Genomic DNA, 19474 nt, shown 5'->3' on the forward strand with positions numbered 1-19474 from the left:
AATGGCATCTAAAATGGAACCCTGAGTTATCCCGAATGACCAGGGAATGTCTCTAAAACCTCTGCAGTAGCTGTGAAACAGAGCCACGACATGCACTATAAAAGTTCCTTAACTTCGTCCAAGAGGGCTTTTTTTTTTTTTTTTTTTTTTTTAACATTGCCCATTTCCATTTCAGTTCCTCTATTTTTCTTCTTCATTCTCAGGGAATTAAGATATACCATTAAATTGGAAGTATTTTTGTTCTTACTGTGCCAATAGAATAAACAAAAAAAAAAGAGTTTTTTTTGAAACAAAGTTCTTTTCTCTTGAAAAAAGTATGTTAACAGATATAAAGAGAATATGATTCTGCAGCTTGAAAGAAATGAAATGTTTATGCTTGTGTTCTTGGGCCTGAAAGCTATTGTCAGGATGTAAGTGAGGACTTTGAACTCAAGATTTAAGGTTTTGAAAAGGATCTAACATGAGAAATCTACTGACATTATAGATCAATCAGGGGAATCTTTTCATTCAGAAAATTGGATTTCTGTTGTACTGCTTACTGCCTTCAAGTATAATCAACAAGATAGAGCTTCCAGATACATAGAGATTGTTGAAGAATAAGGGAAAAAATAATTTAAAGTCAAAGTTGTAAAGCTTATTCATCTTAGATGGGTATAAGTTACATGTATGATTTTCTTATGCATAAAATCCATTATTATGATTTTTGCAAAGTGAGAACATTTTCTACTACTAGATATGATTCACTACTGTGGAATCAGGAAAAATGGAAATATTTCTACTTCTTTTAAAATTGGATACACCAAACAGAAAGCAAAAGCAAACAGTAAATTCTAAAAACAAATTTTGACATATGATATAAATGTTAATATTCTTGATATACAAATAGCTGCCACAAACCAATAAAAAACTGAATCTGCTATTTTAAAAAAAATGGGCAAATAATATGAATAGATAATATATAAATTAGTAAATACAAGTGAGCAATTACTATTGTAGTGTTCAAATTCATTGATAATCAAATGAAATAAAATAACTATTTTATAATTTTGGATATCATATTAACAAAACATTTTTGAAAATTTAATACTCAGTGTGGAAATAGGTTTGGGAAAAGAGCTACTCTCATAAATACTATATTGTAAATCATCACAACCTTTCTGTAGCAATATGCATATAACATTTGACCCAGAAATTTCACTTCTGGGCATTTAGTCAAAGGCAGTATGCAACTGTGTACAAAGAGTTATGGGAAAGGATGTATCAATATTATTATTTATAATAAGAAACAATCTAAATGTTTACAAAACACTGGCTTATTAAGGAAAATCTAGTACACCTATACAACAGAAAATTATAAAGTTATTAAAGTCATCTGAAGGAAAAAAATTTTAAATCAGGAAAATGTCTATTAGAAGGTGAGTAAAGAAGTAGGTTATAAAGCACATTTTCACAATAATCTTATTTGAAGATAGAATGTAAACAGAGAAAATACTGAAGATTTACATGCTCAGATACTAACAACAGAGACTATCTTTTCCATTTCATATTCAGATACAGGATTTTATTCCATTAAAAAACATTGTTTTCTACTCTGCTTTAAAAAAAAATTAACAAACTTTGCATATTTCCCTAAAATATTATCCTTCATGATCATAATTTATGTGTTTTAGTGTAGCAGAATTCTAGTCCTGTCTTCTTATTCTTTCTCAGTATTTTCTTGAGTATTCGTAACCATTTACATTTTGAGACAAAGTTTAGAATATTTGGTCAGGTTAAAAACTATGCTTGGAACTTTGATAAAAATCTCAATAAATTTAGAATGTAAGTATGAGGAAAACGGTCATCTTTCCATTAGGAACATGTATCTCTTCAGTTGTTCTTGTTTTTTCTTAAGTTCCTTGGAAAAGCTTTGTAGTATTTTTCATGTAGATTCTGCATACTTTTATTAAGTTTACTCAAAGGAATTTTATTTTATTTTATTTCTACTACTTGTGTAAGATCATTTTTTCCCAATATGTTTCCTAGGAATTATTGACAATACATACATAAAAGTATATTATTTTCGTATATTTATTTATAACTGTTACCTTACTTAATTGTCTTACTGGTTCTAATTGTTTTTGAGTGAATTCAGTTGGCTTCTATAAGTACTATCAAAAACATTGCTAAATTGATCTTTGCTTTCTAGTATTCTAGTCATATGACAAAGGCTAAAATTTCTAAGAGAAAATATAGTGTGATAATGCTGAGTTTAGACATTTTAGTGTTTAAATCATTCTTATTTTGATATCTTAAGTAATATCTTTTTATTCTACTGTGTAAAATATATATAATATAAAATGTTATTTAACCCTTTTAAGTGTACAATTCAGTGGCATTAGTTACATTCACAATATTGTACAATTATCACCACTATTTATATTCAAAATTTTCCATCACTCAAAACAGAAACTCTACTTATTTAAAAAAACAACCTCCCCAGTCTTCCCCTCCTGGCCTTGGTAACCTCTAGTCTACTTTCTGTCTCTATAAATTTGCCTACTATAGATGTCTTAAAGTTTTTTTAAGTATTATTCTTTCTGACATTGAAATAATTAATTAATAATTGAGATTCTCAGCCAGACCCAATATCATTTTAGTCGAATTAGACTGAAATGGATATAAATTTTGCTAGTTAAGGGGCACTAACTATACAAAGCTTAATTTTTTAGAATAGAATGATTTCAAAACATGTTTCAAAACAAATTTAGGTCTCAAAATTGTAGAAATTATTCTCCTTCCAAAATAGAACTCAACTGCTATACAAATAAATATGATGTGGCCTGAATTCTCAATTAAAGCACCAGAGACTTGGCTCAGCTATTACAGATGTGGAGTAAGCCTATCATAAGTGTTACTATTTTTCCTTTAATTCATTATTTTCTAGTAAGTATCATATTAAAAAAGCACCATTTTCCCCTCTTATCCCATACAGAAAGGAGCTATCATTATGCAAAATTCAAATTTTTCATCAAAACTTTGTCATTACAAGTGGTTACCTTTTTCACTTTTTTGATAGAAAAGAATATATTCTGACTTTAGGACCACAGAATACAATTTAGTATTTGGTGAGACTGTTTGGCTTCCATTAAACACTTAGTTTTAAAGATAGATACATAATTAGTATTATTTTATTAAATAAAGTATTCAGTTACCAAAATGGTCTCAACATTATAGTCACTAGCATGATCTATTTAGTACACATAACACCTAAGACATAAAGGAACCTGAAAAAAATGTAATTCAACACTCTTTTCCAACCTTGTTGCAGCCAAGGTTAGGCTTGTGTTTGCTCTCATACATACTGAATTCTCTAACAGTAATTGAGAGTAAACTTACCAGTATCCTGCTTTGTCAAAAAGCAGACGAGGGTGGGGAGAGGTATAAATTAGAAGTTTGGGATTAACATATACACATTACTATATATAAACTAGATAAACAATAAGGACCTGTGTAGCACAGGCAACTATATTCACTAACTTGTAATAGCCTATGATGGAAAAGAATCTGAAAAAGAATATATATGTATATATGTGTATGTGTGTGTGTGTATATGTATGTATGTGTGTATATATATATATATATATATATATATATATATATATATATATATATATAAAATTGAATCATTTTGCTGTACACCTGAAACTAACACAAAATTATAAATCAACTATACCTCAATTAAAAAAAAGCAAGCAGAGGAGGATTTGTCTCTTTGGAGCACTCTGCTCCCCTGTCCGTACGCTGCTGGCTCAATTCAGCTTGAAGGAGTTGGGTGACAGATGAACTGATGACCAAAGGAAGGAGTCAGACAGCCTTGGTGCCTTTCTCAGAGTAAAACCAAATGACAATCTGCTGTGATGAGTAGGCACTGCTTCTAAGAATTATGGTTATGTTTTTTCCTCTGGTTGAGAAAAGGTGCCTAAATTCGCTACAGCTTTAAGATGATAGAGTAGTGGACTATGAAGAAGGGTGTAATACACACATGCTTTTCACAAAACAAGAAAGTTGAGAGCTGTACTACAAAATAGAAGATGGGTAAATACATCAATTTCTAAGAAGGAGCTGCCCTTTCCTCCCCAAAGAAGGACTTTGAAAACCTAAACACTGCCAAGCTTGACATCAGTATCTGGTACAATTCTAGGATTGATTATTTAAGCCAGTGATTTCAGAGCTCCTAGGAAAATAGTAATGATTACCAGGAGCCAGGGTGAGCTCTCTAGAATGTCAGGCCAAGCTTACAGTACACATTCTAACAAGTTTACTCATAAAGGAGATCACAAGCAGACTACATTGCGAGGCACCTGGCAAACCTCTCCTCGAGGCAAGATACAGAAATTGTTGAAGGTTAGGCTTTTTCTTTTTTCCTTACTCTGTGAATAACTGGATTTAAGTAATATGGCTTAATGGTTGGTATCAACCCACATCATCCCTACTGGAGTATTGCAGAAGTCCATACTTGACCTAGCCCAGTTTCCATCTAACATTTTTATTGTAACTTGAATGAAAGTTAAATAATCCAAAATCTATCAATTTTTTGATGACCTGAAGTTAGGATGTCTGCAGAGACATGACCATGAAGGACCAAGGAGGTAAAAATACAAATTTACTATTATTACCACCTTGATTTGGCCCTGGGCTAAACCTCCTACCTGTATGATCTGTTAATCCTTACATAATGTCTGGGCAGTCAGTTTTATAATCCCCTGGGAAAGATGAAATAATGAACTTACCAAAACCACACATCTAGTAAATGGCCAGCTGGGGTCTGGTTTCCATGAGCTGTGATCATTGTGGTTAGACCCCACTTCTTCTCAGCATCCCACCAAGTCCTGGTGGACAACAGGGCCAGACTTGGAACATATTCGGGAGAAATGTTCAGCACTAGCCAGGGAATGTAGGCTCTAGCATGGACTCTGAGCAATCAGACTAGATATCTGTTGCAACCTGAGCTTAAATCATTTATTCTTGGGGAACAAATCATCGTGATGGAGCTAGATCTCCTGGCATCTGAAAAAGCAAGCAACATTCTGCAGTAGCGGCAGGAGGCTATAGCTCAGTGGTAGAGTGCCTGCCTAGCAGACACAAGGTCCTGGGTTCAATCCCCAATGCCTCCAAACAAATAAATAAACAAGCAAACAAACAAACAAACAAACAACCCAATTACCTCCCTCTTCCACAACACTCTGCGCTAGTGCTATTCCCTGACTAGAGCTCAGCCTTCATGCGGAAGAATGAAGACTCCCAATACAAGGCTTTTAGGTTGAAAACCTACTACACATACGACATGATCTGCTAAAGAGCCTGAGATGTGTTGTCTCATTTAGTCACTGAAAATACTCATAAGTTGGGTGCCATTCTCATCTCAGTTTTATAAATTGAGCCACAAAGTGGTTAACTTGTCTGATAGCTGGGATGTGAGAGAGCTGGAACTTTGACCAGGTAGTCTGACTTCAGAGCCCTTGCCCTGAACTATCAGACTATACAGGAAGAGGGATGAAATCTGTTTATTTGAGAATGGGAAAGGGACAGCCATTATGTGGTGAATTCAGGTTGAAACGCAATCTGCTATTTTTAGCTCTTTCTCTTATTCTGTTATGCCTTTCTGACATGTGCAGCTATAACCTCCACTTCGATCATTTTCATTTTGGATCACTCTGTTTTTCCCTGTTCATACAGGACTAGATCTGATTGTTCTTCACCCTCACAGGTCCAGAAGGAGTTCTTCCTCTGGCAAGTGGCCAGGTAACTGTTTAAATACTTCGGAGATTCTAATCTCTGCCTCAGATTGCTGTCATCTTGCATCTATTAACACATTGTTTCTGTACAGGACTTCATACAGCGGACACCCATTTTATATTATGACTTTCTTTAAATAAAGGTGGTAAGGCAGCTGACAGATTGTGGGAGGGGAAGGGATAGAGAGGAGAGGAGAAAGAACAGCAAACATCAGGCAGCGGGATTTTACAAGTCCACCTGGCTATGACTGTTCAATTCAACACAGCACACAGCTTATTAAGAGCCTGTCGATCACCTGACCTGGGCATTTCTACAAGACCTCCTTTAATGATCACAACAACTCTCTGAGGTACATATTATGTCCTTTGTTTTGCAGATGAGGACTAAACCTAACTAGGAAGGAGATGGGCTAATTTGCACAAAATGACACAGCCAAGACTAGAATCCAGAGCCAGGTCCACGGCCTTTCCAGCTACACCAATCCTCAGAGAGGACAGAGAAACATTGTCTTAGCATCACCTGCTGAATGTTCTTCAGAAAATGGATGTTTTAAGCTATAAGATTCCAGATTCCATTGCCCTCAATAGCTGTGAATTCTTATTTAGGAATCTCAATTTATCAGTAGGGGTTAAGTTTGCTGCAGTAATAGATTAACCCTAAAATCTAAGTGGCTTCATGCAGAAAAGGACAATTTCTCATTCCTAGCAAATAACCAATTCACATCAGCATGGGGGTGAAGAGGAGAGAGAGAGAGAGAGAGAGAGAGAGAGAGAGAGAGAGAGAGAGAGAGAGGACTGTGCGCTGGCTCTGAAATAGTTTGAAGGGAACACACAGCTCTCCCGTTCATAGCCACTGGCAGACTTAGTCCCATGGTTCCACACAACTGCATAATGAGACAGGCTAAGGAGCAGACAGATGTTTGCTGAGCAGTAAATGTCTTGCCATAGAGTTCATGGTATTTTGAGATGCTAACTCTCCTCACTTCTGCTAACCTGTACAGTGGGTAGGTTAGATGATGTGGGTTAAATGAGCCAGCGTGTCCCATCCTTCCTGACCACCACTCAAAGCTAGGCATGTGCCTTCAGCTGATGCAATGACAATGAATCTCTGACTTTTATTTTTTTTGGAAATCAAGGGACAATGACACTAGTTCTTTCCTACAGGTATAAATAAGTAAGCATATAGTCCCAGAATCTATTCGGAGCATCCTGAGGCCAAGAAGGGAGGCAGCTTTAAGATGACCATGCGTGAAACAGAACAAGAATGACAATGGTGAGCCACTAGATTATATCAAGCCTCAAACGAGACCCTGGATTGTTCAGTTATGTGAATCATTAAGCAAAACTAGTTCTTTATGACAATTTGAATCAGTTTTCTTTTTGTATCATGTAACCAAAATAATTCTGATACACCTCTTTTTCCATATTTTCAGAAAAATAATATATTTTCTTCTCAAATAAAAAATTATTACTTTTTTACAACGATCACTTTTAAAGTAATTTACCTAGAAAATTTCAAGAGATTTAAGTAAAATTATCATATCATAGAGAATAATGCTTTTCAATTGGACTTGTTCCTTTCTAATTAAATAGAATTCTCAAAACAGTTTTTGTATTGTGATACAGATTCTCATATTTTATCCTTACTTGATGTACTTCTTTCCACTGGGTGTTTTTTAAAAGACCATTTTGCTTTTGAAAACGTTATTGTTAAAATTGCCTCAGCTGTGTCTGTGCGTGTTTGTCCTTTATAGCTGGGTGACCTCAACTCATTAGAGCTCTCCTAATGAGGCCACTGTCTTATGTCCTGTCTATTTGTAGATCAGTGATATTTCTGTAATTCTTTAGCAGCCAGGGTCACCTTGCCCCTAGTAGACCATCTCACAAATGTATGTTACTGCTCATAAATAAAAAGAATCACACAAGAGAATGTGGATGAATAAACAATTACTCTCACTACTTGAATAATTTCTCCAATGAATGGAAAGCACTGTATCATTATACCTTTTACTTGCTGTTTCACATTAGGGATTCTTACAAGGTAGCTTTTATGTAGTACGTAGTACGGCGGCAAGCCCAAGTGGCCTCTTTACCCTTTTGATCATGACAACTATACAAATTTCAGTATGGATGGCAGGTATGTGCCTGATTGAGTTAATTCTGCAAACATTTTGATGCCTCTACTGTGTACTAGGCAGTACATTAGGTGCTGTGGGAACATACTGCTTTCTAACATTACATTCTAAGTAATGTAAGAAAGGAAGATATAAAGTTCTGTGGGAACAGGAAGGCAGGGGTGGTGAGAGGACTGAAGTTGAGGATAGGGAGGGAGAGGGGAATCAGAACAGGTTTTCCAGGACAGTTCCTATTGGAACTGGGCTTTGAAGGTTTCTTAACGTTTAGGCATCTATGGACACATGAGAATGGGTATACTCAAAAGAGCAAAGATATGCAATTAGAAAAGTGTAAAACAAGTTCTATAGCACAATCAGTTTGGCTAGAATACAGGGTGCATGAAGGGAAATACAAAGAAATTAAGTCAAAAACATAATTTGCAACCAGATATTTAACGGGAATCCTTGAGTGGCATACCAAAGAATGGAAGGTAGGCAGAAACTGGATGGGAGTCTGCCCTTGAAAGATGGAGGTGTACTAGGTAAAATCTGTGAGTTAAAAGCCTTTTGCCTTTAAGAACTAAGGTGTGTGTCCTGGAGCAGAAGAAGTAGAAGGTATACTGAGCTCAGGTGTCAGAGAAGAGAGTTTTGGGCTGGCAGAGCATGTAAAAAAATTAAAGGGGGGGTCCTGGAAGGTAGAGACCAATAGATGAGGTAAACAAAAAGCCTTCATGAAAACTCTGCCTCAGCTGATCTCCAAGGGTTACACACATGAGAGGGATCCAGTAGGATTCCAGATAACGAGCAGAAGCTGGAAGATGAAAACTGAAGGTGCAAGAACCTAGGCTGCTATTTACCACAGGGGAGATGACATTTGTGTTTAGCAGGTTAACTGCCCACTAGAATTAGCACTGACACTTTTTAAAAGAATGTAACAGAATCCAGACACTAAGATACATTATTCATAATGTCCATGGTAAGAGTATACATTCTGGTCCGTACGCAACTACAATGAACAGAACACTCCAACCTGCAATAGGAGTGTAGCAAATGTGAGAAAAAGACCTTTATTTTAAGTCACCTATTGTTTTAAGCTTTTGATTTTGGAGATTGGTGGTTATTTCAACATAGCCTAACTCATTTCTTGAGTGTATATTTTTTACTGTTATTGTCTAAGAAAATCTGTGCAATATTTAAATTATTTTTTATTTAAGTCTTTAGCACAACTAACCAGTAAGGCTATGGGAGCCCTGAGTTATCTTTGTGTGAGGAATTTTAATTAATAATTTAATTTCTTCGGTTGTTATATAACTGTTTGTATTTTAATTTATTTTCTATTTTTCTGGTGTCAGTTTTGGTAAGCTACATAATCCAGAAATCTGACCTTTTCATTGAAATTTCAAAATTTTACTAATAAAGTTGTTCATGATATCCTATTAAGATATTGTTAATGTCTATAGGGTTTGTGTAATATTCCCTTTTTCATTTCTGTTATTAGTTATTTTGCTTTTTTTTTATTTATAAGCTTTTACAAGTGTTTGTCAATTTTATTAATCATGTCAAGGAACCAATATTTGGTTTTTGATCCTCTCAAATGCATGGTTGTTTTCTATTTTTATTTTATTATATTTCTATAGTAATAATTTAGTCTTTCTTTACCTTTCTTTTACTGTTCTTTCTGTCATTTATTGAGATGGACTTTCTCCTTTTTTCTTTTCTGAAACCACATTTAAGGCTATATATTTTCTTCTAAATACTGTTTTACCAAGTCATATGTGGTAAATATTTTAATGTAATTTAAAAACTATTTTTTAGTAATATTTTTGGTAAATTTTTAATATGTAATTTATGTATTTTCATTATTGTACAGTTAAAATACTTCATATTTAATTAGAATTTCTTATTTGGGCCTTATTCAGCCCATGGGTATGTAAAAGTGTATGTCAATTTCAAAATACATAGAAATATTTCAGTGATTGCTTTAAAAATTGCTTTATAGCATAAATTGCATTTTGGTTACATGATGTACAAATACAGAAACCACTGGCTGAAAATAAGTAAGAGAAAATATAAGTGCTTAAAATTATCCACATTTTAGAGATCAGGCAAGAGTGTCACATGGAGTAAAGCAACTCACATGAGGTCATGTGGCAACTAAACAGTGCAGCCAGGATTAGAAGCTGGGCAGTCTGATTCCACAGTCCGGGTTTGCAACTAGTAAGTACATTATCCTGTTGATCTGTATGCAGGATCAGGAAAGTCTTAACAGCTAGTAAGGAGGAAAGTCATTGTTACTGCATGAGTGAAGGAAGGGTATGATGAGGCAGGAAGCAAAAATTAAACACACAAACACCCAAATGCTATAAATCTATAATAAATATTCACAGAGAGATAAGAGAGTGAACATAATGTATTCATAAAAGAAGAGAACAAAATACTATTTTAAAAAAACAATGAGAATAAAGGAAAATTATGATAATTAACAAAATATTCAGTTATACTTTTGAAAGATAAAGTCAACAAAATTTCCCAGAAAGTAGAACTAAGAAGGAGTTGGATAATATGACAAAAGCACAAAGAAATTAGAAAGTCAGCCCACAAGGTGCAGTGCATTACTAGCAGGAATTATAGACAGAGAAGTAAGTGAAAATAGAGGGAGAACATTATTAAAGGAATAATACATGAAAAGTTTCTAGTGCTGGAAGACATATGTCTCTAAATTGAAATTTCCCAGGACAATGAATAAAAACATAGCCACATCAAAGCTTACCAACATGAAATTTCACATCACCAGAGATAAAGAGAAGAACCAGAAAGCTTTCAGAGATTGGAAGAAACAAGCCACAGGCAAATGGCTGGAAACTCAAATGGCATCGAGATTTCAAAGCAACGGAAGAACTTGGGAAGCAACAGAGACATAACCTCAAAATTCTGGGTGAAAATGATTTTCAATGTGGCCGAACTACTAATTAAGTAGGATGGTAGAATTTTTAGATGAGCAAGGACTGAAAAATATACCTTTCATGGACTTACAAGAAACTGCTGGAAGATATGCACTATAAAAATGAGGAGGAAAACAGAACAAAGAGCTAAGGAAAACGGTGAAACGTGAGAGAGGAGTAAGAAGTTCTGGGCCACTCAGTCCAGACTGGAGCAGAAAGAGGGCGCAAGGACAAGTTTGTCTCCAGGAGCAGAAGGAACACTGATGAGCTGTCTGATGTGCTGAACATTTGGAAAACAATATTTATTTGCTAGATCCTGAGACATTTGGAAAAAATAGTAAGTATATGCAAATCAAGCAAACAAAATGAGAGGCAATTATCTATGCTAAGAAAACAAGTTGTCTAAGGAAAGAAACGTAATCATAGCAATTGTGTGATTTGCAGAGAACAGTATTTATGTCATCACAATAATGTAACAACTGATGATCAGTTTATCTAAAATTGTATATAACTATATTGAAAGGATGGAGGGGGAAGAAGTCAAGTTTGGGGGAGAGAGGCAAATTCTTACCATTGCTCTGTGAGTGGCAGCCCCCACCAGAACCATATTGTTGGGAACAATCAGACAGTGGGAATAATCTCTCAAAGCAGTTTCCAAACCAATTTTTGTTTGTTTGTTTGTTTTGGTGATTATTTCTCCAATTTATTTGTGATCATAAAGATTATCTTGTTTTCCTTTTGTCATTTTATATATTTTTTTTTTTTGCATGCTACCTTGGCTTTTTTTTTTTAAGTGTTGCCTTATTTGATAATGTTTCATTTTTCTTTCCCTAGTACTTCATCAGATATACCATCTATTTTAATCTATTAAATGGTTAATTTTAAAGCCTAAAAACATAACCTTACGTTTCTCTAATCAGTCATATCATGAATGAAGCGAGTGTCTCTAGATTTACTACATATAAGAGAAATGACCATTCATCTCTTTTCCACAGCTCACTCCCCACCTTGTGGGAGGGTCTGAGGACTCCCAGCAGAATCTTAGCCTGGTCAGCTCAGCCTTGCCTTGACCCCACGGCAGCATCAATGGGGGTCTTGTTAGAAATGCAGCATCTCAGATCCACTTCACATATACTGACATGGAGCCTGCATCTGACAGGGGTCTGGAGATGATTTGTGTGCACAGTGAAATTTGGGGAATGGTGCTTTGGACACCAGGCTGTCCACTTGGGTTGGTAAAGATCACACATAGATTTTAGAGCGCAAGGTCAGGCAGTGGAGGAAGGACCATCTTACTGTCTTACTGTCTCTCTGTCAAGAGGTTTACTCTTCTTCCAGAGGCAAGAATTATCAGTCTAGCAGCTGACTGTTTTTCTAAAGCACGATGTCATGGTTTGCACAGCACAGAGGGTCTTGACAGCAACACCTTTACTGTTAACATCCCGTCGATATATATCGATCCTCCTTACACACATGGAACTTCTTTACATTAGATTTTACTTTGCTAAAATTGAAATACCTACTCCTGCCTTCTCTCTTTCTCCCATTTTCCTCAATGTATTTTTCATTTGTGAAAGTTTAAGTATTATTGTTCTATATAGAGAGAGTTCATATTCAGATTTTGCTTTTCACAAGCCAGCTTGGAGTAAATTTTCACAGCTGAAATCCCTGATTCCACATTTTCACTTTATCTTGGGCTTTTGGCTCTTAACACTTTCTTCTGTCTGCTCAGTTTTGTTCTTTTAATGTATAGGCTCTGCTTTAAACATTCTTATCTTCTCCATTGACTTTGAAAATTTCTACCCAGTTTCCCTAGATTGTTTGGTCACATTGCTGCAAAATGACTATTTGACATTTCATGCAATCTTGTAACTTTTTTTCCATCAACTTTTTAAACTTAATTCTAGATTTAGAGGCTTGTAATGCTACTATTTTTCAAACTGTGACATCCTCACTTTGGGGTTCTTAACCTCGCTTTACTCTCTGAGAGCTGGAGTGCATCCTCAACAACCTGTTGTCTGAAGAGCAGATGGGCGTTATGATTGCAGAGTCCATGAGTCTTTTCTTCTTTTTTATTTTCACATTTTTATTTTTTTAATTAATTTTCATTCAGCTTATTACATTATGTCTTTTTACTCATATGACTGGGAAGAAATGCATGAACGCATATACAGTGTTTCCCTTCCAATTCTCATTGCTGTCTGGAATTTACTCTCACCAAAACATCTTAGCCCCAGTTACTTCTGTTTCTTGGTGTGTACCTTTTTCCCCTGTCCAGATGTTCTTTCCTTGTAATGAGCCTTTTCTACCTGCAAAATAAGGTATATTTTTCATCTCAGAAAATTTCTTTCAGTCCTCTCTGTCATTATCATTTCTATTCCCGTAATTTTCATGATTCCTCTTGAGAACCCCTCAAACTTTTAGCTCCTGCTTGTGTCCTATGTTCTCCATTTTATTATCTTTTCTCACCTTATTTTTTATACCTTGTTTTTTATGTCTTTTCTGAGGGAGATTCTCAAGGTTGTGGTCTACGTCTACAACTCCATCTTGTGCCGCTGATCATCCTCTGCGCCTCCGCGGGGATGTTAATTCTGCTCCAGCATTTTTGGTTTCCCTTTTCTCACTCAGTATTGGCTTATTTTCATGTGAGTCTGGTCTCCTCTTGTGGATTTCTGCTTCTGTTTTACAGAGGCCGTATTTTCCTGAATCCTAAGGATGTCAAACAGGTTTCTGTGAGTTTCATCTGGATCCTATGCAAACTGTTGTTGAGGTATGGTTTTCCTCTGATTGTTCAGGATATTTCCTTCCCTGTGTGTAGTAACTTGTTTTGAATGGCCCATGTGGCTGGGTTATTGTTATTGTTCTTGCTTTTATTGGAGAGAAAGAGTTCTAAACCCAGCGTCTGCAGGTTGCTCTTGGTGCCCCTTGTCTTCCTGGCTGCTCTTAGAATCCTCTTCTGTGTTTGATAGACAAAGCTTCCAGACACTCCTTCCCGGAATTGCTCTGCTGGAGTCTGATTTATGTTCTCCTCACTGGATGGAGTGAACAGAAATCTACAATCCACAGTTTGGATTGCACACAGGGTCCCTAGCATCTCATCCTCGTCTGTGTTTTGCTGTTGCTCTCAGCAATCAATGCTCCGTTGCCAACCCTGACTACTTTATATTGGTTTTTTGTTGTTGTTTCTGACCCCGAATAACTCAAGAAGGTGGAAATCAGAAAGTGGGAGGGGAAGGGAGCACCTGTAGAGGTGCTATAAAGCAGCTTAAATGGAAGAAGGCATGAGATGTGCACTGTTCTGTTATTACTCGATGACCCCACCTGGGGCCTTGAGCCAAGAAGAGAAGGAAAAAGAAAAGTGTTTTCTTATCTTTTAATATTAGAAATCCTAGAGCCACTGAATGTGTGTCTATATCTCATTCCAGTATTATCAGCCTTTTAATTAGCTGAACTCAACCCCTGGTTCTAAAAATAGATAATCCTGTTCACAGTTTCACAAGGAGTTTATATATTTTGCTTTGCCCTTGTTAGTTAGATATTAGTTAGAATTCAAGAAAAGCTGTTAAAGAACTGCTGGTTGGTGATGGTGAGGTTAATTTACCCCTCGAATGAGCAAAATTATACTAACAGTACAGTCTGAAAACAAGGTACACACAGATGCTACGTGCTTTGACAGTTATGTGCATCAGCCTGCTTCTGGATCAGTTAGCTTCGTTTCAGAATTCCACCTGGAAAACAGTTTATGCAGCTAATGTTTTTCACTCTGTGCTGAAACCATGCATGTTCTTACATAGTTAATCACTATTCTTCTATGAGAAAAGCTTGGCTTTTATTGATGTAGACTGAGAAGAAGCAAGCTGAGTTAGATTCAGGATCAGTATATAACAGAAGCCCAGGAAGGCAAGCAAGGATATCTACAAGAAGTTTTCATCGGTCCTGGAAACTTAAACGATCAAAGTCATACGCAGTTACTACTTCCTGGCAAGTCATGTTTACTGAGTTCTTACTGTTTTCACTCATCAGCAAATGACCTCGAGTGTATGTCCTGAGAACACATCACTTCTCTCTTAACTCATTTAAGTATCTTCAAAATACTTAAATCAAATTGGAAATCAATTCACTTTGGCATACAATATTTGGAACGTCTTCATTGTAAATGGTATAATTAAAATATTACTTAGAAACTCTCTTTCTGCTCTTCAGTGTTTATGGAGCTATGAGAGACTAATGAGCAGGCCAGGATCCCAACAGGAACAGTTTACCTTAAAGAAAAGGACAGACTATTACAGCTGTTCTGATGGGCACAGGAAGAAAAGGATAACATACTTTCAAGATAAGTCCTGGGGAAAATGTTCTGGGCCTTTTTTGTTTATCAATAAAACTTGGGCCTCATCTTTAGAAAATGTAGCATTTCAACTAGAATTTAACAAGTTCAAAAATGACGACTGGTTAGAAAGAATAAATCACATTTGGAAAAGGTTTGAATGTAGCTCAGTATTATATATCCTTCCTGAAGGCCTTTAAAGATCAGCCCTTCATGCAGCTGACGCATGAGGGGAAAGGAAAATTGGTTTTTAATAAAGTCCCTTTTAAAGCGTCGGTTTTCTGTCCATATTGCTTTTCACAGCAGGTAGCACTGTCCTCTTGTTTGGTTTCACTTTCTATGTCTTGGTAGAAACTGGGAGTGGTCAGTTACAAATCTCTTACAGAAATCTCAAAGACATGAGAGCAAGTTTTAAAGTTGACTCAATTTAAACAGGACGGCAGAACTGACAAAAATCTAGGATTCTAACACAATTCAAATCAATAAAAAAAGTGACCATGGATAAGGTTAAGTAATCCAGACCAGGGGAAATGACCCAATGTTGGATTATTTTGTTCTGTTTTGTCAAACCACATGGCAAGACTACCTCCGAGACGGTGAGGGTGGGGTCCCTGGATCTGAGGAGACTAGGCAGGCATCTCATCAGTCATCCTGGGCAGTGGTCCAGCCTGGAGTCGGGAGTGAGCGGAACCTGGGGTGGGGGAAGCGGGGCCCTGCTGATCCCTCTGGGCCCAGACCCCATGGGCGACCTGCCTGGGGCAGCTCTGGCTGGGAAGGGGTGGGATTTCCCCACCCGGAGGTGCTCAGAGGCACCAGCCTCTGCGTTCAATCAGCAGCAGCAGTGCAGGTGGGCAGCTCTGGTGCAGGGAGAGTCTGGGGGAGTGAGAGTGGGTGGTGAGGGGGCCAGGCCTGGCCATTTGGACTTGACGAGAGGCCGGCCTCCCCTCCTGGGATCTCGTGCCAGTAGGGTGGCTCTGTCATAAGCGCCATCAGCAGCAATGGCAGCAGGTGAGGAGGCTGGACTGGAAGTGACTAAGGGTCTTATTTGAGAGCCATGAGAGGCCATCGCACTGGAAAATGAAAATCTCAGAATCACTTTTGAAGGGGTGCTCTCAGCCGACTAGTCAGCAGGGACTCAGGCCAGAATAAACCGACCACAGAAGGACGCACAATCTCATTTATACACAGACAGGTAAAGCCAGTGACAGGGTTACTCTAGAGTCCCCCAGATAATCTGCTGTAGTTAAAAAAATTCAAGTATTTGATAAAATAAATCTTTTCTCCATTCTAGATGTTTTTTCTTAAAATTATGAATTCTACCTAAAGGCTACTAAACATAAGTGTGTTTATATTGTACATTATACACTTTGCTTCTGAATGTATACATTAACGTTAATGCCTGTGTCTTTGCTATGGAACATTTTACGTTAGTGTAAACCTTATGCAATTTAGTTTATTTATGTTGCTAAGCCACAGTGCAGTATCAATGATGGGATATATTAGGAGATTTGGAATGCCTGGCCCCATGAGTCTATTTATAAGAATTCCTGCAGAACCTGGGGATAGCCTCAGTCTGCTGTGTCTTATTGCTTAATTAGCGAGTTGTCAAAGAGTGGCACCATATAAACTGAGTGATGCTTTTTCACCTGTTCACTTACTTTTCATCGGGATAATGAGCTGTGGAATGACAGAAAGAATCTTGTTCCCCCCGTGTTCCAGCATGTCGTGGATTCCTTGCCGAGCAAAAAACTCGTAGGGAAATGTCATTTCACAGAGCCCATCAAAAAACAGAGGCAGATAATGATGGTAATCCAGCTTCTCAATTTCTACCTGAAAAGAGAGAGAAGAAATGCCACGTGAAAACCAAAGTCAGGCGAGGCGCAGCTGGGCCAGCTGCAAAGGGCCACCGGCTTGGGAGAAGCCAGGTCTTCAGAACTCCAGGAGGATCTTACTCACCAACTCACCTAGCGACCTGAAGTACGTTATTAGCAGTGAGGTAAAAATCGTTGACCTTTAAATCTTCACAAATTAAAATCATAAATAATCTATACTGGGAGCATTTTAGTATTTGTTTTGGAGTTCTTAGGTTAATTTTTTACCATTTGGCAAGACTGAAAAGGGACTCAGAAGTCCATAGAATGTATGCTGAAAAGATATAAGAATAAAATGAAAAAAATAGTTGAAAAGAGATTAGCATCTGAATTTCTAACAAAAATATCATAGAGGCTGCATGTTCATATATCCTCATGAGATACCTCTCTTCAGGACCTGGCCAATGTAAGAGTGAGGGGCAAAATATGATTCCGTGGATGTCCTGTGGAGCCTGGACGGCAAGCAGAACGTTGGTGCCATCAAGGAAAAATGGGGACGACACACAGTGGGCTGGATCTAAATAGACCACTGACTCCTCAAATTCAAAATATCATAAATCTCTCTTCTGCTTCTTCTGGGAGCAGAGATGTATCATTGTTCCACTTCTGTGGAACACCCTCAGTAATGCCTGCATGACTTCTTGTCCAGATCTTTTGCAATAGAATCCAGCACCAAAAGGCATGGGAGCAAAAATTCCAGAACAGAGAAAGACATGGTATGTTGGGAACTGTTCACACGGGATTTGTTCTAGCCTGGTCCTCTATTGTCTAGAGTATCCATGACCTGACTTACTACCTGCAAGGTGACAAGTGGTGGTGATATTATGGGTGGAAAGAAGCCATCAGACTCAGATTGTGGATGTAACACACCCATGCAGAGCAAAGGATGCATCGTTTCCAGTAAGAGGTACAAATTTCCCTGGTTTTCAAGTCCTTATGAATGTGCTCAGTTTCCAATTATCACCTTATAATTAAGGAACCCATCAGGACCTTAGAGAAACCCTTTTGTGTTAGGAGATTTTTATGCCCTCCAGCTCCCTCTCAGCATTCTGGAGTTTCTAGCCATGTGCCTGTCTGCCCCTGAGTGTGAGTAACTGGTAACAATCCCAGCACGTTTCTGAGCGCTCACAGTGAGTCTGGTGAATCAATTATTCTACAGTTCCTTAAGCAGGAGGTCTGTCTCCAGACTGCTCAGGAACCACTCAGCCAACTAAGGAAGTAAGCAGTCAAGAATAGAATGTTCAGATGCCCTCTTAGAAGTGGAGCTTGGAATATGAATCTCAAATGAAGGTATATATGGACATCAGTTTTTATATTCTGTGAATATTCATAAAATTTCCTTTATTCATAGTAAAAAATTATGGAATATATATTTAATAACAACTTTCTCAAGGATTTTTGTATGTTTGAAAACATTTTAGAACATTATTTTGCACAATTAAAAATACTATTGCTACATCATTCAGCTCCAAAAGGTACAATGTTGTTATCTATCATTTCACCTTGTAACTTCACTTCATAATAATAGTATCATCTGTATTGTATTTTGATTTATATTTTTGTGATTTTGTTAATTCTCTTTTTTAACCCATTGTCTCAATTTTACATATGTCTCTTATAAGTAGCAAATCATTAAATTTTATAATTTAATATGACCTAAGACTTTGTATTTTAGTATGTAAGTCATTCACATTTATGGCTATGTCTAGTTAATGCCTGTCATCCTATTTTTTGGTCCTTGGATGTCATTTTTCATTTGTTTTTTCCTTTCAATTTTGTAGTTTTGTTAAGTAGATTGTTTTATTTACATTTTCTGTGTGATGACTTGAAAGATAAAGCAGCTTGTGTAAATATTTTATTGCAGCCATCTCATAGCTTTCTCAAACACTGTAGAACATATTTATCTTAAAGAAGTAAGTTAAAAATCTCCTACTAAGATTACTGACATACCAATTTTTCTTGGAATTCTGTTGATTTTTTTTTGTATGATTTGGGGCAACAATATCAACAACATCAACAATATCAACAATAAAAATGCCATGTTTCTTGATACTAGACACTATTGTAAATACTTTTGTGTATTAGTTCACTTAATCCTCACAACAGCTCTAAGAGGCAGGTATTAATGGTATCCCAATTTTCAAATGAGGAAACTGAGATATAGAGTTTTAATAACTTGCCTAAGGTTTGCAGCTAGTTAGCGCTGGAGCTAGGATCTGAACCCAAGCAGTCTGGCTGCAGGACATGATACTACCCAGGTTATGTTTTTAGACACATCAGGGTTTAGCATTATTGTAATTCCCTCATGAATTGGTCCCTTTATCCTCATGTCTTTATCTCTTTATCATTATGAATGCAGTTTTTCTTAATCTAGTACTAATATTCCTGTAACTGATTAGTCTAATAAAATACTAATATTACTACCCTTTTATTTTCTTCCTTCCTC

At 36.8% G+C, this 19474-nt stretch overlaps 1 protein-coding gene across 2 annotated transcripts in view; it reads right to left on the reverse strand.

The window, feature by feature from the left end:
• The window catches only part of PACRG (parkin coregulated), a 448945-nt gene that overhangs the window by 197661 nt on the left and 231810 nt on the right, over positions 1-19474 (reverse strand). For both annotated transcript variants that reach the window (XM_031456660.2, XM_010976738.3), the window contains exon 3: positions 16816-16987. In XM_031456660.2, the coding sequence (XP_031312520.1) occupies positions 16816-16987 (172 nt within the window). The remainder of the gene's footprint in view (positions 1-16815; positions 16988-19474) is intronic.

Source organism: Camelus dromedarius, chromosome 6 (genome assembly GCF_036321535.1).
Source record: "Camelus dromedarius isolate mCamDro1 chromosome 6, mCamDro1.pat, whole genome shotgun sequence".
In the NCBI taxonomy this organism is placed as follows: Eukaryota; Metazoa; Chordata; class Mammalia; order Artiodactyla; family Camelidae; genus Camelus; species Camelus dromedarius.